This window comes from Protobothrops mucrosquamatus, unplaced genomic scaffold, assembly GCF_001527695.2.
Source record: "Protobothrops mucrosquamatus isolate PMUCROS unplaced genomic scaffold, P.Mucros_1.0 scaffold2342, whole genome shotgun sequence".
NCBI lineage: Eukaryota > Metazoa > Chordata > Lepidosauria > Squamata > Viperidae > Protobothrops > Protobothrops mucrosquamatus.
The window spans coordinates 7,947-30,964 of record NW_015388423.1 but is presented as its reverse complement, the minus strand read 5'-3'; the positions used below and the strand labels follow the sequence as shown (position 1 = coordinate 30,964).

General features: G+C 41.1%; 1 protein-coding gene across 1 annotated transcript in view; it reads right to left on the bottom strand.

Moving 5' to 3' along the window:
* Nucleotides 1-23,018, bottom strand: part of LOC107295444 (hephaestin-like) — an 87,411-nt gene that overhangs the window by 57,345 nt on the left and 7,048 nt on the right. Inside the window, exon 2 of the mRNA XM_015824757.1 lies at nt 17,151-17,405. Coding sequence (XP_015680243.1) covers nt 17,151-17,405 — 255 coding nt within the window. The remainder of the gene's footprint in view (nt 1-17,150; nt 17,406-23,018) is intronic.

The window sequence follows — 23,018 nt, the reverse complement described above, 5'->3', positions numbered from 1 at the left end:
GCAGGAACAGCAGCAGCAGCAACAGCTCCAGCAGCTCCTCTCTTCCTCCTCTCGGCAGTCAGACCTGAGGGAAACTTGGAGGAAGCCTCCGCCGACACCAAGCCCGGGTGAGTTAACTTCCTGGACGCCCGTTTTAGTTTGGTTTTATCTGATTATCTGTGGGGGACTCGCCCGCAGTTTGCAGGAGCGGGACGGCCGCGCTTGCAGCCCGCTCCTTTCTCTAGAGATGCCAGTTTTGCAAAAGGCAAAAGTTTGGGTTGTGTGTGTGTTTTTTTTTTCCTTTCCCTTCCCTCAATCGGAGAGACTCTCCAAGGTTGAGCTCTGGAGTTTTTGGTGCTCTCAGAGATTTTATTACCGTAACCTAACCGGGTAATAATCGGGTTTTTGTGTGCGTGTGTGTGTTTTTGTGTTTTAAAGGAAAACGGGGAGAAAAAAAGGGCGGGGAAGCTGCCGGTCATTCGTGCTTGCTGTTGGCATTTATTCTAAGGGAGAGACATCAGCTTGGGGGTTTTTTTTCGTAGGGGATCCGCGCGTGAACGAAGCCCCACTCCCCTGCCCCTTTTGCTTTCGCTCCCGAGCCGGCGCTTTTGAAAAGGACTTGACTCCAGCCTGGGATTCGGAGCGGGAGACGGCGCCGCTGCTGCTGCCGCCCGCACTGCTGTGGACTTACAATATCCGAGCAAAAGACTTTGCAAAAGACCACCCCGCCAAGGGGGAAAGGCGCGCAGTTGGGCACCGTCTGCCTTCGGTGTCTCTTTAAACGGTGCTCGGATATTGTAAGTCCATAAAGAACTGGGGAAAAATATTGACTCGAGTATAAGCCGAGGGGGGCATTTTTCAGCTCAAAAAATGGGCTGAAAAACTCGGCTTATACTCGAGTATATACGGTACTGTTATCTGGACAGTCACGGACTTGTTTTCCAAACAGGTGCACTTTAGCCCTTGCCAAAAGATTCCCACCGCAAAAGCCTTAGCAAAACTTTTCGTCCAGCATATTTACAGATTGCATGGGGCACCCCAACACATCATATCTGATAGGGGAGTGCAATTTACATCTGCATTTTGGAAGGAATTTTTATCCCTCTTAGGGACCACTCAGGGACTGACATCTAGCCATCACCCACAAGGAAACAGTCAATCAGAAAAATCGAACTCAGTACTGGAGCAATATTTAAGATGCTTTCTTAATTTCCAACAGTCGGATTGGACGGGCCTACTCCCTTTCGCAGAAGTGGCCTACAATAATGCAGTCCACTCCAGCACAGGTTACACTCCTTTTCAAATAGCTACCGGTCAAAGTTTCAACCCCATGCCAGAACTAACCCCAAACGAACCGGCGATCCCATCACTGAAAGAATGGATGGAACAATTACAAAAAACCTGGCCAATAGTCAGAAAAGCACTAGATGAAGCTAGGCAGGCATACAAAGCACAAGCCGATAAAAAAAGGGTTGAGTCTACACCATTCATTATAGGAGAAATGGTGTTCTTATATACAAAATACCTAAAGTCCCTACAACCCTGTAAAAAATATATAGGGCCTTTTCCAATTAAAATAATCATAAACCCAGTAACAGTAGAATTAGAATTACCCAAAAATCTCAGGCAAATACACCCAATTTTTCATTGCAGCTTACTGAAAAGAGAGCATCGGTCATCGTTACGGCCAAAAATCTCCACTACCACCTCCAATCATGGTGGAGGGTGAACAACACTTCGAGATAAAGGAAATCCTAGATTCTAGGAGATATCATGGAGCGACTCAGTATCTAGTTGCTTGGAAACATCTCCCTGCCTCGCAAAATGAGTGGGTCCATAAACGTCATGTCAGAGCCCCGAAGCTATTAAAGAAGTTTCATACAGAGTATCCTAACAAGCCAGACTAATTTTTATACCTGTTTTGTTTTCTTTTCAGGTGGATCTCTCTTATTTTTAAGGGGGCAGGATGTCAGAATCCAATTATATTTCATCTCTAGTTATCAACTATGGAAAACCCCATTTCTGCCCTCTCTGGATTCTGTCATACTACGAAGGGGAAGGGGGATGAGCAAAGGGGTTTTATGGATCTCACTTCCTTCCTTACAACTTCAAAGGGACTGAATGTGGATTGCACCAAAAGGACTGACCATAACAATCAGCTTTCATCTACTCCTCTCTGAAGTTTCCCTTCCGCCGGCCATGAGGAAAAGGGGGGTGGAAATGTAACACCTGGGATTATCACTGGAAGGACGGTGGGATGGGGGGGCTGCTTGGGAACACTTAAAACCTTGAATGGTAGGGCTTGGGCCCCAGGTCCTGTCTAGAACGCCTGCAACCATCTTCTCCTAATAAAGATGCCTGTTGGAAGAAATATTCCAAGAGTTCTGTCTTCTTAAGATGCAAAGTGGGGTGGGTCCTTACTGTATTTAAAGTAAAAGTCAGACTTATTAGAAATATATAAGGATTAAAAAATCTAAACTATATCTCAAAGAGGGATGGATAGAGAAAATTCCGTCTATCTCTTAAATACAGAGACTCAAGTATACACTGTGGGCACAAATATTAGGCAAATTGTATTTTGGAGAATTAATTTGCTTATTGAACAACTACAGTCCTCTTGGTCAATCCAAAATGTTAATAAACCTCAAACCTGAATATTTAAGAAAATAAAACTGAGGGTTTGGCTTTCTTAGGAGAATATCTATGTATGCACAATTATTGGGCAACTATTAGTGTGCAGAATTATCATGCAACTAAATGAAAAATGAAAATTTGCCCCTCTCACTCATTTATTTGCATCTGTTAAAGTGAGAATAACAAAAAAAAACAACTAAAATGCACAAATGAACATTTTTGACATTTACTTCTGAGTGCACCCCACCCATCTGCATGCCTATGGGCTAGGTGGCAAAAGTTGTTGAGGTGCCCCCCATGATAGAGCCATCTAACTCAGGGGCCCCCAACGTTTTGGGTACCAGAGACCGATTCTGTGGAGAAGATTTTTCTGCAGACCAGAGAGAATGTGGTTTCGTTTGCTGCATGCATCCCATGGATGGGGCTTTGCTTGTTTGTGCGGCCCAGTTGCTGGCCTACAACTGTCCCTATAGAGCTGAACTTTCCCAGGTCCAGGGTGAAAACTCATCTCAGAGCACTGTTAGATTTGGGCTGCACCAGGTGTTTAGTAAACTCAGCACTGGTCGAGAAACTGGTAATCTGACGGAGGCGGTTAAAAGTTCCAGTGGCATTTTGTCAGTTAGATCAGGAGTCCCTAACCCCAGGTCCATGGACCAGCACTGGGCCAAGGCATGCCCACTGGTATTTTACCACTGTGCACAGTGTAGGTAGTTCTCAACTTAACTACAATCGAGCCCAAAATTTCCTTTGCTAAGCAAGGCAGTTGTTAAGTGAATTTTGCCACATTTTTCGACCATTCTTGCCACAGTTGTTAAGTGAAACACTGCGGTTGTTAAATTATTAACACGGTTAAGGAAATCTGGCTTCCCCATTGACTTTGTTCGTCAGAAGGCCACAAAAGGTGATCACATGACCCTAGGACACTGCAACCATCATAAATATGAGTCAATTGCCAAGTGTCTGAATTTTGATCATGACTATTTGGATGATAAATGATCATGTGAAAAATAGTCATATAAGTTACTTTTTTTAGTGGTATTGTAACTTCAAATGGTCACTAAACTAACAGTTGTAAGTTGAGAACTACCTGTAATTAGCAATTAATTGCTAGTTCTTACTAGAAATCTGGGGACAAACCAGATACCCAGTTGCTGAAAATCCTTTTCTATACCTGCCTCTCAATATTTGCCCTAATGTATGCTTTCTCAACCTTGGAAGCTTTAAGATACATGGAATTCAACTCCCAGTCAGCCATGCTTGAGGTCCACATACTTAAAAGTTGCCAAGATTGAGAAGCATGGTTTTTATATCTTAGATGAACTAATGAGGCTATTTGCAATAAAACATGAATATATTCTTGGAATATGTCGGCTGGAAAGCCAGCAGCCCAGGTTTGATACCCAAGAGCCACATAGCAGGGTGAGCTCTCGTCCTCACCCCAGCTCCTGCCCACCTAGCAGTTTTAAAGCATGCAAATAGATAAATAGATACCACTTTGTTTGAAATCTTTTATTTTCTTGTCTTGTTCTTTCCTTTTTCCATTAAAAAAGTTCTACCCTGTAAGTAGTTATAAAAGGCTTGGCTTTCAAGCCTTTTTTTGTACGTGAGTGGTTTTGCAATGCATTATTGGAGGTTCCTTCTATCAATGACATTTCTGTTTATGGGCTACCACAGTAGAAGAAAATAAATACATGAAACATTTAGCTGACATTATGAGAACAATGCTTTTAGTGACAATGTTGTTTCTCTCCCTTATTTTTTTCTACTAGTTTCTCCTAAAAGTGGTCTGATATTGTAAAAACCCTCACTCTTAGTCCCTACTTCCCCCATCCTTGTTGTATTTGTACTTCCGCAAATGAAAGTTGTGAATATTTTGTGAAATGAAAGAGCTGCAGAGGCCATCCAGGCATCTCTGAGAGGTGGCTGCCCAGTCCCCCTCGCACACCTCCCTGCCTCTTTGGACTGAATCATTGGTTCCTCTGTTGAACCGCAGGCATTTTGTTAATCCTTTTTTTTCTAACAATCAAGGAGAATTTGCATGGGTTTGTTAAAAGCAGATCATGCCAAACCAATCTTATTTCATTCTTTGATAAAGTGACTAAATTAGTAGACCAGTGAAATGCTGTGGACGTAGTATATTTAGACTTCGGCAAGGCATTTGACAAAGTAGACCATAATCTACTTCTTGGTAAGCTAGAAAAATGTGGGATGACACCACCAGATGGATTTATAACTGGCTGACAAACCATACTCAACGAGTAATCCTTAATGGTACTACATTTACATGGAGAGAAGTAAACAGTGGGGTACCACCAGGACTCTTCAATATCTTCATAAATGATTTAGTTGAGGGAATAGAAGGGGAACTCATCAAATTTGCAGATGACACTAAGTTGGCAGGAATAGCAAACACACCAGAAGACAAGCTCAGGATCTAAAAAGATCTTGACAGACTTGAACAAGAGGCCCTATCCAACAAAATGAAATTTAATGTGGAGAAAAGCAAGGTTTTACACCTGGGCAGGAAAAACCAAAGATACAAGTATAGATTATGTGAAGCCTGGCTCAAAAGCAGTAACTGTTCTGATTAAAGAAAAGAATATAAGTATTTTTGTTTCAACACGGAGACTGGATTTTGTGCTTGAAGTGGAAAAAAATGAAACTTTGATTTTGGGTTTTACTGATTAGATTGATTTGTTGTTACAGAAATGTCTAGTTTATACTATTATGAAAAAGTAAAAAGTTGAGGCTTGATGTTAATACTTCATTCTATCGCAACAGAGGAAGTCAGAAGTCAATGTCTTTTTTCTCTTTTTCCCTTCTCCCCCTCACTTTCCTTTCCCTTTTCCCTCCCCATTGTGCCCTACTATTTGTTTTGTATTTTGTATTTTACTCTATAATCTAATAAAATGTATATATATATAAAAACAGTAACTGTGAGAGGGAGCTTGGAGTCCTAGTGGACAATTGCTTAAATATATGCTAGCAGTATGTAGCAGCAGCCAAAAATGTTAATGTAATCCTTGGTTGTATAAACAGAGGCATAGAATTAAAACCACATGAAGTATTAGTACTGCTTTAAAAATCCTTAGTAAGACCACACCTGGAATACTGCATCCAGTTCTGATCACCACATTACAAAAAAGATGTTGAGACTTTGGAAAAAGTGCAAAGAAGAGCAACTAAGATGATTAAAGGCCTGGAGACTAAAACATATGAAGAACGGCTGCAGGATTTGTATTTGGCTACTCTAGAGAAAAGAAGGACCAAGGGGGGGGTATGATAGCTGTATTGAGAGGTTGCCACAAAGATGGGGGTCAATTTATTTTCCAAAGCACCAGTAGGTAAGACAAGAAACAATAGATGGAAACTAATCAAGGAGAGAAGCAATTAAGGAGAAATTTCCTAACAGCAAGGACAATTAACCAGTGGAACGGCTTGCCTTCAGAGGTTGTTGAGTGCTTCATCACTGGAGGTTTTTAAGAAAAGAATAAACAGCCACCTGTCTGAAATGGTATAGAGTCTCCTGCTTGAGCAGGGGGTTGGACTAGAAGACCTCCAAGATCCCTTCCAGCTCTATTCTGATTGAAGCTTTCAGCTTCTGTGATCTCCTTTCAAATATTTGAAAAGTTGTACTATCTCTCAGTTGGCTTTTCTCAGGGATGAACATACTTAGCTTGTCCAATCTTTCTTCATAGGTTTCAGATAACAGTCCCCTAATAATTGCTTCTGTCTTTCTCACAAATTTGTTACAATTTCCGTGAGTCTTACACTCTTGGGGTTTAGGAGATCTGCTAAAACCTGGCTTTTAAAGAGAGCCTCATAGGGAATCTAGTTTATGTTAGATGCCATATCCTTGTTTGTGCTTGAATGTCTCTGTCCTCAGTGGCTCTAGTTTGTTTTCATGATGTTATTTTGTACTATTTTTGTATTCAAATCAAAGAAGAAAATTTAAGGATCTGGCTGGACTGCAGGGACATGTAAACACCATAAACATATAGCAGTGGTGGTGAACCTACGGCACACGTGCCAGAGGCGGCACTCAGAGCCCTCTCTGTGGGCACACACGCCGTCGCCCCAGCCCCGCCTCCCCCCACGGCCCCTTCCTCACCAGCAGCCCCACCAGAGAAGAGTCGCCTCTGGGTGCGGCCTGAGCGGGGCAGCACAGCCAAGGACATGGCAGCCGGGTAGCAGGGACAAGACTCCGCCCTCATGCCCCATCGCGCACAGATGATGCTGCAGGGTGAGGGTGGAGGGCGTGGGTGCCATGGTGCTGCAGGGCCACCTAGGTGATCTGCGGCAGGCCGTGGAGGTGGCAGGTGGCCCTGCAGGCGGGCAGAGCAGGGGCAAGTGGGGGGCAGGGCAGTTTTTGGGCACTCAATGTCTAAAAGGTTTGCCATCACTGACATATAGTGTCCAGAGGAGCATAATACACTTAAAGTTAGGTCTAATCAAAGCAGGATAAAATGGAACAATTACTTTCTATAATTTGGAGATTATATTTATTTCTTTGCAGTCAAAGTAGCAATTTCCTACTTTGCAGCCACCTCACAACACTGGCTCATATCCTGTACAGGTAGTCCCTGAGGTACGAGCCTAAAAGAGCCTACCCATTAGGCTCATAATCATCAAATGAATCAGACTCAATATTACAACATTTTAAAATCAAACTCATTAATTGAATCAAATAGGTCGTTAAATGAACAAAGATTTGATTTAATATTTCCTCCTATGGCTGCCTGAAATGAGAGACTTTTCCCTGCCACTGCTGCAGACTGTTTCCAGCTGCAAACCAGCTGTTTCCGGTTTCAGTAACCACCATACTTGTAAACTGCCTCCCAAGTAGGCAGTAGGCTTTTTTTTTAAAGCCATTTGTTGCTAGGCAGCTAAAGCTTCTTCAGAGGGGGTGGAGAACTCTATGATTGCAGCAACCACTAAAGTAATTAGCTTAAGCGTCTCCAGTTTACAGAAATCTCCGATTGCTTTAAAACACACACACAAACACTTGCCAGCCATTAGTTTAAGCATCTCCAGCCAGGCATGCAGAGGGAGATGGGGTGGAGTTTACAGAACTGTTGGCTTGCAACAGTAACTGAGATGGAAGGGATCTTGAGGTCATCTAGTCCAGGGCTTTTCAACCTTTTCAGATTGTACCACTTTTAGGACATCACAATATTTGAGTAACACCAGTGCTTAGCAAGGTGTCAAAAACTTGATGACTAAAAAAAGGGGGGGGATTTTGGGTTTTACTGATTAGATTCATTTGTTATTATAGAAATGGCTAGTTTATAATATGGAAAAGTAAAAAGTTGAGGTTCAGTGTTAATGCTTCCTTCTACTGCAACAGAGGAAGTCTGTTCTTTTTCCCTTCTCCCCCTCACTTTCCCTCTCTTTTTCCTCCCCACTGTCTCCTACTATTTGCTTTTGTATTTTTGTATTTTATTCTATAATCTAATAAAATATTACAAACTGTAGGAAAAGAGTAAAAAAGTACCGGTTTTAATTTCTTCGGTGGCTGTTCCTTTGCTGAATCACTTTCCCTTTGCACTGACAAATGTATGATGAATTTATCCATGTTTATTAATATGCACCACTACCAGCTAGCTCTGGCCCTTTTAAGACTTGTGGACTTCAACTCCCAAAATTCTTCGGCCATCATGGCTGGTTGAGGAATTCTGGGAGTTGAAGACCACAGATCTTAAAGTTGCTAAGTTTGTAGACCCGAGCTAGCTGGTTGGCCCTTCTTCCTCTCTCCCTCTCCTCTTCTTCCTCCCTACCTCTAAGCTCTCTTTTCACAGTGTAGTAAGAATGCACACCCCCCAGTCCCTTCCCTGTACCCTTAAAGACACAGGAATCAAGCACAAAGCACGAAAGGCTCACAAAAGCCTTCCAGAATAAAGAAACACTACACTCCAGGTTTTTTTTTCTTTAAGCTGCCTCAGGCGTGTGTTAGTTTAAACAATGTAGCAAAGGCTCAGCAATTGCTAAAAGCAATAACCTTAAATTAAGCCTGTTTACCTACAAAGAAAACTTGCTAAAAGCCATAGACAGAATCAAGATAAGGAGGTAAAACTAATTACATTTGTTTAAAGGAATTAAACCTACGGAAGCCAATACTTTGGTCTCATTGCTAGCCTTTGTGAAACAGACTAAAATATTCCAATAACCAAAGCACACAAACCGAGTCTCTGAATTACAAAATACTGTAAAAACTGTATAAAAATCCTTATGGTAATCCATTCAAGCTGCCAGCTGACCAGGAACCCACTGGCTTCCGAAATAAACCCACCTCCTTTCTGACATGCTCATCTCCCGGCTTTTCATTTCTACAGTGCTGATTGCATTCTCCTGGCTGGAGAAAACGAACCAGGGAACCTTTTCTTCCAGCAACAGCTGCTGCTTCTTCCCTGTCTCTTTTTCCTCCCTGCCTGCTGAGCTCTCCTTCCACAACTTCTTCTCCATCTCCTTCTCTTTCCCTGTTGTCTTTTTTCCCCCTTTCCTGCCAAAACCACCTCCTTTTATATCCTCTCCTCTCCTCCCCCCTTTTTTTCCAGTTCACCTCTAGCTCTGCTCTGCTTCTGGAAGTGCCAATCAGCTGGAGCCAATCAGCTGAGCCCTGCCAGAGCTCCTGGGGCTTCTGCCGAGCTCTGCCGAGCCCAGACAGTCCCGCAGCTCCAGCTGCCTCTCCCTCAGGCTTGGGTCACTTCGGCTCATTCCCCTCCCCCACTACACTTCTCTAGGATGGTCGTGTACCACCTGCCACATGCCAATGTACCACAGGTGTACACTGGTTGAAAAGCCCTGATCTAGTCTAACCAACTGCTCTCACATGTATTTCTGATAAATGCCTATCCAGACTCTTCTTAAAAGCTTCCAGTGAGAGAATACCCACAACTTCTGGAGGCAACTTAAATTTAAAACCTTTTTTAAAAAAACAAAAACAAAACCACACTGCTCCTTACCAGGACAAGTTTCTCCAGCCAAAATCCAAAATGGGTGGGGGGAGGATTTCCTTCCAATAAGTGTTAGCAGAATCTCTGATGGGTCTATGCTAGGGAAAGGAGCAGCAGCAACCACATGCTATATGTTTCAGGCAAATGCAAACAATCAATCTTGCAAAATACTGTACTTACAAAACAATAAAAAGCAGAGCAATTCCCAAAGTAATTACAAACAATACAGTACAGTACTATAGAGTAACAAAAAAGAATATTTTAAAATACTTACAGAAGCAATTCTAGCTCTCTACAAGCCCAGTCCTCAAGCCCAGCAAGCAGCAGATCTTCCACACGCAACCCAGGAAAACAAAAACAAACGGTCCTGCCGGCTGCAAAAATCTTGCTTGGCCATGTGACCAGGCACAACTCCCCCCCACAAAAAACCACACCACTTCCAGCTTCTCGTAGGCCCAAACTGGCCCAGGCAAGTCACAGAGTTAAAATGGCCACCACATCAGCCGGGACCAAATTCAAGTCACATGGCTACAGAGGCCTGTTTCTGATCGCAATTTTGAATTTTTAATATAAGTACCCTTTCTGAATAACCTCGTTTTTGTGAAATATCGCTAAATAAACGCTCGTATCTGGGGGATTACCTGTATAGAGTAGAATCAGCCACTATTCTTTATTACAAATATAATTAATGAGCCCTGTATCTTTCATCCTCCATCTGTGCATTTAGTTTTTATTTTCTTAGTGCATTGTGCTTATTTCTGCAAAATTTTATTCTGTTTCTTTCATTTTCTACCTTATCAAGATCATTCTGAATTTTGGCTTCCGGTTTGCAATCGCGGCACTGGAAGACGTGCGGGGCAATCGCTCCCTCCACCATCCAGTTTTCTCCCACTGGGGGACCCTGAAAAGGGTCGGAAGTCGCCCTAGAGGGGTGACGAGCATAAAGAGGACTCCTGGTCAATCGCGGAAGGGCAGCAGCTCTCCCGTTTGATCCTGGGCAACTCTTTGAACTGACGGGAAAAAGATCGGCCATTAACATGGCCCATCACCAAGCTACTACCAGCCAAGGCCAAAATTACTAACAAGCACTTCGAAAGCATCACGGAGGAATTGGGTGAGATCCTACCTTCTTTCTACCCTAAATATTTTTCCTCTTAAAAGCTTCTTGAAATTTCTTCCCCCTGTGAGGAGAGAGGAAAGGGAACGCTTTCCTCCCACCCTCTAAAATGGTGGCGTTTGGCTACTTGGGAAAATAAAGCCTTGAAAAGAACTACTAAAAATTGGATTTGCTTCTTTTTGATATTTTGGGACCCAAAAAGTTCCTACTTTTACAGGGATTTGCTACTCTATCTACTTGTAAAAAAGATGGAAAAGAACTTAAACTGGATAAAAACCTAGCCTGGAATTTGAAAAAGATTTTAAATGTTATTGAGGACATCTTGTGGCTAAACTTGGTACAGCAAGTGAATATTCTTGACAAAATGGCCTGCTCATAGCCCAGATCTGTCCTTGGTATTATCTAAAGAGATTAAAAGCTGAGAGAACAGCTGGGCGGTGAAACTGCTTTTTAGGACTGTGGAGACTTACTGACTTTTGTTTAATAAATAGCCTTCAGTAAAGGACTATCTATAACTACATCAGAAATGGAGGAAGACCAGCAACAAACTTCACTTAATTACAAACTTATACTTGAAAAAAATCTTGAAGCTACTAGACTGAAAGACAAAGGTGCCAGCTTAAATCTACAAAGCAAAACCCTGATTGCAACCAAAGAACTCACAATCAAAAAAACAACAGAAGTGGAAGAAACTAATACCAAGACAGAGGACTTTAAAGAACATGTACAATGTACTGAAAATCTAGACAACCAAATCCTGATTGCAACTAAAGAATCTACAACCCAGAAAACAACAGAAACAGAAGAAAGTAATACCAAGATGGAGGCTGCTGAAGAAAACCTAGACAACCAAACAACAACCATAAAATTGGACGTGACTTTTTACTTAGACCAGAAGAAACCTGAGGAACAAGACCAGACTGAATTGAAGACAAATATGTTAGAACAAATATAGGGATCTGGGTTACCAGGGCGACAACTTAATGACCATAAATAGGCCAATTCCTCTGGAAAATTGACCATTAGATGGTCTCCTTTGATTCAAGTAACATGCACAAGAATGAAGGGAGATCCATCAGATGACCTAAAGGCATTGGTGTGGAAGCCTAGTTGGCATAAAAGGAAAGCTAGAGTTAGATTTAAAAAATGGGATCTTTTGATTTATTAGAGAGCATCCTAAAGTCTGAACTAATGGGCTGAAGGGAGATTTTGAGATGAAGGGAAATATGGTATTAGAGTTAACTATTGTTGGAAAATGATAAAAAATAAGGGATTAATTGGCCTAATATTGTGGATTTAGATTTATAAGGGAAATGAAAATTAATTATCAGGGAATAACTTCGAATTATTGTTTAGCCCAGATAACACAGACGATGGATTTGAGACAATGAAGGATACTCTATTAGTAAGTACTGATGTATCAGGATGAGAAATAGAAAATGTTTATGAAATAAAATAAGAATATATCCAAGTAATAGGTGTATTTTAGATATTATAATTTTATGTAGTGAAATAAAGGAAATTTGGGTTACCCGAAATTTAAACACTATGGATATTAAAGGTTAAACTGGAATATTGTAATTAAAAATTAGGTAAAATTTAATACAGGATATGGATATGTATAAGTAAAAATATAATGATAAATGTTTTAACTGAGCTTGTTATAATTAGAAATTTACTAGCTTAAATATGATATAGCAAATGTTAAGGGATATAGAGAAGGATTTTTTTTGGTGATGATGTAACCTGAGATATGTACTAAAGATTTTGTTATTTTTTTTCCAAACAATTTTATTGATTTTTCCCTTTTTACACCAGAAAGCTTGAGAAACAACGTGGAGATAGGGTAATCAGTTAGGTACAATAACATCATACATATATAGCTCAAATAATGCTCCTTAAAATTTCCCTCTCTAATAATTAGAATAGTATAGTCAAACTAATACATTTCTAGGTAAGATTAATTCATTAATACATTCCTAAATAAGAATTCAATTAATCAATAGAAATTATCAACATTTCATCGATGTAATCAAACCCTGTTTTTAGGCTTATTAATTTCCAAATACCATATCTAACTTAGCCTTAAAAAATATTATTTACAATTCAGGTGTCCATAATTTCTCTTATTTAAGCATATTATTTCCATAATTACATTCTTACATTTCTCAACTATATTCTATTTCTTATTCAGTAATTCTTCATTTATTAATTTCATCTCTTCCATCATTACAATCTTTTTATCATTATAGCTCCACAAATTAGCTATCATATCTAATAATAAAAAAGTATAGGAAAAATAGAAAAAAAATAATAGAAAGAAACAAAAAGAGACCAAGAAAAAGAAAGAGAAAAGAAGGAAGATCTATTATTCCAAAAAATATATTTGTCAGAAATATATTTCTTCCACCATGCTGTACTGACGTCTCTGCAACCTTAATAAATGCTTTTAGGAGAAAATATGCCTGAAAGTCCTTTTAAGTGTTTCGTTAATCAGACACATGACAATATTCTTACTATATTTCAATATAAATCTTATCCTAAAAACACCTTTTTAAAATCCAAATCCAAATCAATCCACATCTCTATAAAGCCGTTGCAACCCATAAATGCAATCTTAAATTCCATATTTATATCTTATTCTAGCTTTCTTTCTGTTCCAAATGGGTTTCCATAGTAAAGCCTCTAAGTCCACAAATAAAACTCCCTCCATTTCTTGCCGTAACGCATAAATCAGGGGAGAATCTCCCATTGTCCATTTTAATAGGCTAGTGAAAAAGTTGTAGCGATTCTCAATAGCTCGTGGTTGAACATCCATCTTCATCTTTTTTGAAGTTGCGTCTAGTTTAATTACAGTCATTTTTGAACCATCCAAAGTCTCAATAGATTGTCTATAAAATAATGTAGAGTCTTCTTTAATATTATTTTGCTTTCCTCCTATTGGTTTTTTATCTGTCAGGTAATCAGTTGGAATCTGGAGATCAGCCTGCCCTTCTGGGGTAACATCCTTAGTTTCCGTGCTAAGCGTCATTTGTTCATTAGCATCAAAAGTTTTTTCTGGTGTAGGTTGCTAGTCCTGATGTAAATTTAATTCCTCCATCTCAGTAAATTGTGAATAAGGTTGAAGATGGGTCTCTTGAGTATATACCCCTTCTGCTGTTTCTTGGCTTACAAAGTGCTCACTTACATCTTGCACTTTAATTTGTCGTTGAAAAATAATCTCTTTTGTATAGGCAATTATTTGTTCAGTATTTTCAAGAATTTTGTCCAATGAAATCTGGACAGAGTTCCTCCATTTCAGTAGTATATAAAACCATTATTCTTTTGGTGGAGGCTGTATTTAATAACAATCAGTCAATATCCGCTTCCACCCAGCTATACAGCTTCTTTATCTTTCCCTTTTGAGATAATTTGAAGGTCAAAGTCAAACTCAAGAGTCCAAAAAAAAGGAATAACAATTGCAGTAAATAATTTCACCACAAGATGTCCCCAAAGGGTTAACCAGTTGTTCAGTCTTTTCAGACCCCCAATAAAAATGATTTCTTCCCTCTTTTCCTTTTTTCCTTCTTTTCTTTAGTTATAAAAATAGTAGAAAATAAAATAAAATAAAAAATTCCTCCAAACTGCTAGCATATTAAGTTTCTGTAACAAGGATTCTAGGACTCCCAAATATTCAAAAATAAAATCAACCATTGAAAAAGTTAAAATTAATTTTTCTTTTGTTCCAAGGCTTTCCTTCCCCTATCAACAAAGCTGCTTTAAAAAGATAGGGAAATGATTCCAAAGGCTTTTCACAGGAATAAATAGGAAAGGGAGAGGCAAGGAAAGGTCTCAACGAATCTACCACGGTGGTTCTATTTCGCTTAGATGTTCTTGTGGCGTACGGCTGGTGCAGCTAAGTGATCGGTCATTTTACTGACCGATTTTTACTCCGTCGGCCCAAAGGAGCTCGCTTGGACAGCAGAGGGCGCCACCGCCCCTCTGCAGTCAAACAGGCAGCCTCCTCAACAGTGGTCGCCCCTCCAGGGTGACTTTCGACCCAACTAAGGGTCTACCGGCGGGGGAAACTTGTTCGGCAAAGAGACGAAGCTCTGCACGACCGCAGCGCTGCGACCCGGAACCGGAAGCCAAGATTTTGTTATTGTACTATTGATTACCCAATCACCATGCTGCTTTCCAAATATTCAAATGTAAAACTGGAAAACCAATAAAAACTTGTTATAAAAAAAAGATCATTCTGAATTTTATGCCCATCTTCTAAGACAGGGCTTTTCAACCGGTGATACGCGTACCACGAGTGGTACTTTGGCACATGGCAGGTGGTACATGACCTTCCTAGAAAAGTGTAGCAGGGGAGGGGAATGAGCTGAAGCGACCCAAGCCTGAGGAAAAGGCAGCTGGAGCTGCAGGACTGTTGGGGCTTGGCAGAAGCCCCAGGATCGCTGCAGGGCTCCAGCTGATTGGCTCCAGCTGATTGGCGCTTCTGGAAGTAGCGCAGAGCTGGAGGTGAACTGAAGAAAACGGGGGGAGGAGAGGAGAGGATATAAAAGAGGTGGTTTTGGCAGGAAAGGGGGAAAAAGACAACAGGGAAAAAGAAGGGGATGGAGAAGAAGCTGTTGGAAGGAGAGCCCAGCAGGCAAGGAGGAAAAAGAGACAGGGAAGAAGAAGTTCATATTCTCCAGCTAGGAGAATGCAATCAGCACTAATGAAATGACAAGCCGGAAGTTGAGCATGTCAGAAAGGATGTTGGTTTATTTCGGAAGCCAATAGGTTCTGGGTTAGCTGGCAGCTTGATCAGGTTACCATAAGGACTTTTATACAGTTTTTACAGCATTTCGTAATTCAGAGGCTAGGTTTGTGTGCTTGGTTATTGGAATATTTTAGTTTGTTTCACAAAGTCTAGCAATGAATCCAAAATGTTCACTTCTGTAGGTTTTAAACAAATGTAATTAGTTTTACCTCCTTATCTTGAGTCTGTCTATGGCTTTTAGCAAGATTGCTTTGTAGGTAAACAGGCTTAATTTAAGATTATCACTTTTCGAAATTGCTGGAACTTTTCAGGCTCTGGTTGCAACATTGTTTAAACTGAGGAATGCCTGAGGCTATTATTTGACAGCTTGAAGAAAAGAAAACGAAGTTAGTGTTTCTTTATTCTGGGAGGCTTTTGTGAGCCTTTCTTGCTTTGTGCTTGATTCCTGTGTCTTTAGGGGTACAGTGCAGGATTGGGGGGTGCATTCTTACTACACTGTGGAAGGAAAGCCCAGAAGGCAGAGAGGAAGGAGAGAGAGGAAAGGGAAAGAGGGCCGACCAGCCGGCTGACCACCAGGGTAGTGGTGCATATTAATAAATATGGATAAATTCATCATACATTTGTCAGTGCAAAGGGAAAGTGATTCAGCAAAGGAACAGCCCCCGAAGAAATTAAAACTGGTACTTTTTTCCTTTTTTTTTCTACAGTTTGTAACATTTTATTAGATTATAGAATAAAATACAAAAATACAAAAGCAAATAGTAGGACACAGTGGGGAGGAAAAAGGGGGGGAAAGTGAGGGGGAGAAGGGAAAAAGAACAGACTTCCTCTGTTGCAGTAGAAGGAAGCATTAACATTGAACCTCAACTTTTTACTTTTCCATATTATAAACTAGCCATTTCTATAACAACAAATGAATCTAATCAGTAAAACCCAACCCCCCCTTTTTTTAGTCATCAAGTTTTTGATACCTTGCTAAGCACTGGTGTTACTCAAATATTGTGATATCCTAAAAGTGGTACAATCTATGAAAAGGTTGAAAAGCCCTGTTCTAAGGCTTTAGTTGCCCTATCTAACTATTTGGTATCATTGGCATATTTATTAAGTATTTTCTCTACCTTTGTATTCACATCTCTCATTGTATTCACATATTCACTCATTTATTAAAATATTGATCATGCAAAAATCATACTTATGACATATGAAGCTGCAATTTATTCTAGCTTTCCTTTCTTCTTGTGGTGTTTCCCTTGAATTATTTTTAGTTGTTTTTCCTGTCTTTGGGAAGAGGGAGCTCTCCTAAAAGCATTAGATTTAAAAAATCTAGAAAATGTTCTAGATCTATGAAATGTTCACAGTGTGATATTATAAATTGCTGAAACAACTGTGGTATCTGATTGTTTTTAGCCAAAAAAAGAAGACCCAACTGCACTACCATCTTTTTCATGGATTATAAAGTACTTCCTCAAAGATACTAAGATGTCCTCTGAATATGGTCAAAACGTTGAGATGGCAGCTGTGATAATGGTCACACATGAAAAAAACAACTTCTTCTATGCAGTGTTACAGCTGCCATCTTGACTTCTTTGACCATATCCCACAGACAACTGATTCAGAGCATGGCCCTGTTTTATGGGTTTGGTTCAGCTCTCCCCTCTCTTCTCAAGCAAAATGGCTCTTCTTTGTGGTGGGTGACTTAAGGACTGAGGGTGCTCACCTTGCAAGTGGTCAGAGACCTCACAGGTCAGCAGCCATTTCCCAACATTGTGAGGGACCATTTCAGCTGCCACGAAGGTTGCTGGGAAAAGGGAGGCCACATCAGTCCGGTGTCCTCGGCTGATCAGTGTCTGTCCATGGAAGAAGGCAGTGTGGACATCAATCTCACTGCCCATCCCAAAGAGATGCCACGAGACCCGATCTCCGGCACATACTGTGATCTCAGGGAGGTTCCCGAAGACATAACCATTAATGGCTGCAGAAAGAAAGAGGAAAGTCACAGTGGGAGGAGGTTCAGGGGTTAACCCTTGGATAAGAGAGGACAGGACTGGCATGGGTCCTTTCCTTTAAAAAAAAGAATTGTAGTTGCATTTTTCTAAAAAAACCAATGCCTCTTAATAACAGTTAATAACAAATATACAGTATTGTAAACTATAGATTATTATAAAACAAATCATATGCTTAAAAATAATCAAAATGTTTAAAAAGCCCACCAAAACAAAACCAAGAAACAAAGGGAAAAAAAGACATAGCCAAAAACAAATAAAACACAAGAATACCATTCAAATTTTAAAATCATATTACCATTCTAAAGTTTCAAGTATTAACACACTATTAATACCACTCCCTTTTAAAGTAATGAATTGGACCACATGGATTCCTATTGTCTAATCTCATCTCTCCCTTGAGGAAAAGCCAGATAAGAGGTGACAGATTGCATGAAGCCAACTTTTAGAGTCTGAAGTACAAACTTCTTTCCAGGAATACACAATCACCTTCTTTGTATGGGTCCAAGCACAATATTTTCCAAAGGTCTTCATACACTGAGAATTTCCAAATGTTTACAGTATAATTTAATATCACTTTAACATTTTTACGCTTAACTTCCTTCAAGGAATCAATTCACTACAATACTATTTTACCAGTGAAGAATTGCTAGTTGACATGTCCATATTCTAAGGTTCCTTTACATCTAGGACCTAAGAAGGACAATAGCCGACTAATAAACTTTCCGGATATTTTTTGTTAAGTGGGATGTTATGGTTCCAATTGATAAGACCAGTAGAAATAAGAACTCTTGAGGCAATTGCTTTCCTCAAAGAATACTTTTAATGGCTACATAGTATCGGCACGAACAAAGGTGAACCCAAGACTGAAAGTTCCCACCCCCAAAGGTTGGAAAGTAAAAGTTGAACGCCCCACCCTTCAGTTGTCATAAATCACAATCCCCAATTAACTACTTTGGCGGGCTTTCTAACGGTAGCTCCAGCCTGCCAAAACTTAGGCAGCTTGACCTTGGTTCCCACAAGAAAGTCTTTGTTATGGCTAAGTTGCCACCCATGGCTGTGGCAACTGAAAACAAAGTAAAGATGGCTGCAGACAGAATCGTCTGAAGGTTGACAGTTGGATCCGCTAAAGAAGAGAGAAATCCTGTAGGTAGCAAAAGGAGTTAGAATCAGGAATCATCCCTAGGCTTATTCGGATATTTATCATAAAATTTACATATTAATCTATCAGCTTTTACATCAGCTCTTTTTACCCAGGTGGCCTCTGATAGTGGATAACCTTTCCACTGCACTAGATACTGTTACTTTCTCTTGTACAACCTAGAAAAGTGATGGCGAACCTTTTAGAGACCGAGTGCCCAAACTACAACCCAAAATCCACTTATTTATTGCCGGGTGCCAGGAGGGTGTGGCCCCCTGGGTGGGCGTGGCTCCAGTATTCGAGTACCACCAGTCATCTAGCAAGTGTGAAAAACCTGACCCCCGCCCCCAAAAAGGAAAAAAGTGATAAAAGTACAGGTAGTCCTCGACTACAACAATTCACTTAGTGACTGTTTGAAGTTACAAGAGCAGGAGGCAGTGCCAGCTGCCAAACGGAATGGCTGCATTGAGACGGCTCTCCGAATAAGTGCGCTGATTCCACAGCTGCTTCTCTGTGCCCGGTGGGCTTTTTAAAGCCCCCAATCCCTTGGAGGGAGATTGGAAAAGGAGGCGCCCAGCAGAGCGATCCCGGACGGCAGTCCAAACCGTAAGAAGCAGGAAAGCCTCAGAGAAGCTGAGAGGGAGGAGACGGCTGAAAATGGCGGCCGTAAAGAAGTGACAGCTGTCAGCTGGACAAAGATAGTGGTGATTTAGCGGGACAACGATACAACAAATCTGGTGATGTGAGTACCCAGCGAGTCTTTGAAAGTGATCCGGAGTGTTAAATCATTCTGGAGAATTTCAAAGAAGAAAAGAAGAGAAAGGAAACCCTAGAGCGAAAGGGGTAAAACTACCTCCCCTGTGAGATAGCGGCGATAAGGAGCACGGGGGAAAAAGAGGCTTTACCTTAAAGCAGTGGTGGCGAACCTATGGCACACGTGCCAGAGGTGGCACTCGGAGCCCTCTCTGTGGGCATGTGCGCCATGCCCCAGAGATGGCAACCGTCCTTCTTCAACCAGCTTCCCGCTAACTCGCCGAGGTCCCACATGGCCAGATGCATCCCAGCATGGCTGGTTTCCCTCCCCCCTGTCCCATCCCTCCTGGCATCACATGCTCTCCTTTTCCCGGGCATGACCCACTGCAGCGCCTCCTCAGCTGTTGGCCATCTGTCCAGCTTAGAGGCGGCTTCTCTGAACTTCTTGTGGCGGGTTGCGGAGCCCCAGAGTGCGCCGGTCGAGGGGCTGGCAGGCTGTGGCTGCTGACAGACACTGTTGGCCCCCATGCGCTCGCTGACCTCTGTGTGTGGGGGTCGATGGTGTCAGGAAGCAGCTGCCCCAGCCCCTGCCTCGCCTTGCCCTGCGACAATGGCACCCCAGCCCTGCCTCACCTCACCCCGCAGGACGAGCCTCCTGCCCACTGCCCCACCAGCCAGAGACTCCTGGATCTCCCCCAACCCTGCCCAGTTTCCACAGGCATCCCTCCCCATGAGCAACATCGAGGTGACCACGCCCACCTTGGCCACACCCACCCAGTCTGCCATGACCACCACAGCTACGCCCACCCAATGGGCCACACCCACCTGGCACCCGGTGATAAATAAGTGGGTTTTGGGTTGCAGTTTGGGCACTCGGTCTCTAAAAGGTTCGCCATCACTGCCTTAAAGCAACAGATTTATAAGCTATAAAGGATTAACGGATAAAAGGGTGTTTCTCTTTCTGGCTCTTTCAACAAAGGTAAGAAGAAAATTAAAAACTTGAAAAGCGAAAGTGCTGACTGAGCAGATAGAGCGGTCATTTTGAATAGGAACGGAGGACTGATTGATATTAAACGAGGGAAGAGAGACACCTACAAGTTAAGAAGAAAACACGCATAGAAATAAAGTAAAGAAACTGCCCTAAAATCACTCCAAAAAATAAAAAGGACAAGCTGTAGTTGAATTGAGGACCCAGGCAAATAAGAATTGATTGAATATAACCTATTACATGATTGAACTGGAAGAGACTAACTGGAAGAGACTAACTAGGCACAAAAGGCTGAAAACTTAAAGAAGGTGACAAAAATCACATATTTGTCTACCTTGCTGATCACGTCAACCCCTAAGAGATTAAGAGATTAATTGTAAAACTTGGACTGTATTGCTAATGAATTGAACATCTGCTATAATATTTAGACGAATCAACTGTTATACTATTATTATATACAACTATTTAGATAAATTAGATTTGCAGTGGAATATGAGCATTTGAAACTGATAAATACTTTAGCCTGTTAATTACTGTATATTAAAAGTGCCAGTGTTAGAGGCTTTATATTGTGTTAGTAACAGAACATAATATTGTTAAGATATACGGTATCAGTGATTATAATATTAGAAGAATAGCAAATCTTTCAGGTGTGGTGGAAGAAAAGACAAAGATTGTACATAAGTGGGAGGGCTGGTTGACATCATTCCAAAAAATCACAAGCATTCCCAACTTAACAAAAGTTGGGACTGGAAGAAGGCAGATAACTCAAACAATATCGGCGGATCTAAGCCCAGCAGAGCAAAGATCGATAGAAGAAATGATACCAAGGGAAAGAGCAGGCTCACTTAAAGACCTACAATCAATGTTACAATCAATGCAAGAGGTCATGTTGAGAAACCATGAAGACCTGAAAAAAGAAATAGGTGAAATAAGGAATGACACCGGAGAACTCAAAGAGAAGATGGGAGCAATGGATGGGAAATTTGAATGCTTCCAACAACAAATACTGAAAAATGAACAGAAATTATTAGAAATGGAAGATAGAATGAATAAGGAGGAAAGAAGAGTAGATGAAATGAACGGAAGACTCTCACAAGCAAACAAAGAATTGGAAAAAACTGTTATCTTGCTAGAGACAGAGAAAGCAGATCACTACTTACGTTTTCAGAACGTGAAAGAAGAGAAGGGGATCTCTCAGAAACGATGACAGATATGTTAGCGAGAGCTTTAGAAATCGAGAAAGAGATGGCAAATGAGATAGATGAAATATATAGAATACACACAAATTATGCAAGAAGAAACAACTTATCTAAGGAAGTGCATATTAGATTTGTCAAGAAATCAGTCAGAGATGAGATCCTGCATAGAACTAGAGATGACCCAATAGAATATAAAGGAAAACAACTAACAGGTGACTAGCAATAGGGAGAAAGCAGAACTATTTAACTCGTTTTTTGCATCTGTCTTTACACAAAGGGAAAAAACAGGCCAACCTATCAAAAATAGTGCCATAAAAAACAGAATAGAAACACAAGTTAAGATAGGCAAGAAAATGATAAGTGAGCACCTGTCCAGCCTAGACGAGTTCAAATCACCAATGGATTACACCCCAAGGTTCTCAAGGAACTGGCAGATGTGATCTCAGAACCACTGAAGTATATTTTTCAAAGATCTTGGAGAACTGGGGAACTACCAGAGGACTGGAAAAGAGCTGATGTAGTTCCCATCTTCAAAAAAGGAAAAAAAATGGATCCAGGAAATTACAGACCTATCAGCCTGACCTCAATAACTGGGAAGATTCTGGAAAAGATAATCGAACAACAAATCAGCGATCACCTAGAGGCAAACAAAGTCATTACTAAAAGCCAACATGGGTTTGTCAAAAACAGATCATGCCAGACAAACCTTATTACATTCTTTGACCAAGTGACAAAATTAGTGGATCAGAGGAATGCTGTGGATATAATTTACTTGGACTTCAGTAAGGCATTTGATAAAGTAGATCACAACCTACTACTCGATAAGATAGGGTTAGACAGCATCACCACCAGATGGATTCGTAGCTGGCTGACCGGCCGTACTCAGCGTGTGGTCCTCAATGGAACCGCATCTACATGGAGGGAAGTTTGTAGTGGGGTGCCCCAGAGCTCTGTTCTAGGCCCAGTGCTCTTCAACATCTTCATCAATGATTTGGACGAGGGGATAGATGGGGAACTCATCAAATTTGCAGATGACACCAAGCTGGCAGGAATAGCCAACACTCCAGAAGACAGGCTTAAGATACAGGAGGAACTGGACAGACTTGAACACTGAGCGCTATCTAACAAAATGAAATTCAATGGTGAAAAAAGTAAGGTTCTACATTTAGGCAAGAAAAACCAAATGTACAGGTATAGTATAGGGGGTACCTTGCTCAATAGTAGTAACTGTGAGAGGGATTTCAGAGTCCTAGTGGACAATCACTTAAATATGAGCCAGCAGTGTGCTGCAGCTGCCAAAAAAGTCAACACAGTGCTGGGCTGCATTAACAGAGGGATAGAATCAAGATCACGTGAAGTATTAATACCACTTTACAATGCCTTAGTAAGGCCACACTTGGAATACTGCATCCAGTTTTGGTCACCACGATGTAAAAAAGATGCTGAGACTCTAGAAAGAGTACAGAGAAGAGCAACAAAGATGATTAGGGGACTGGAG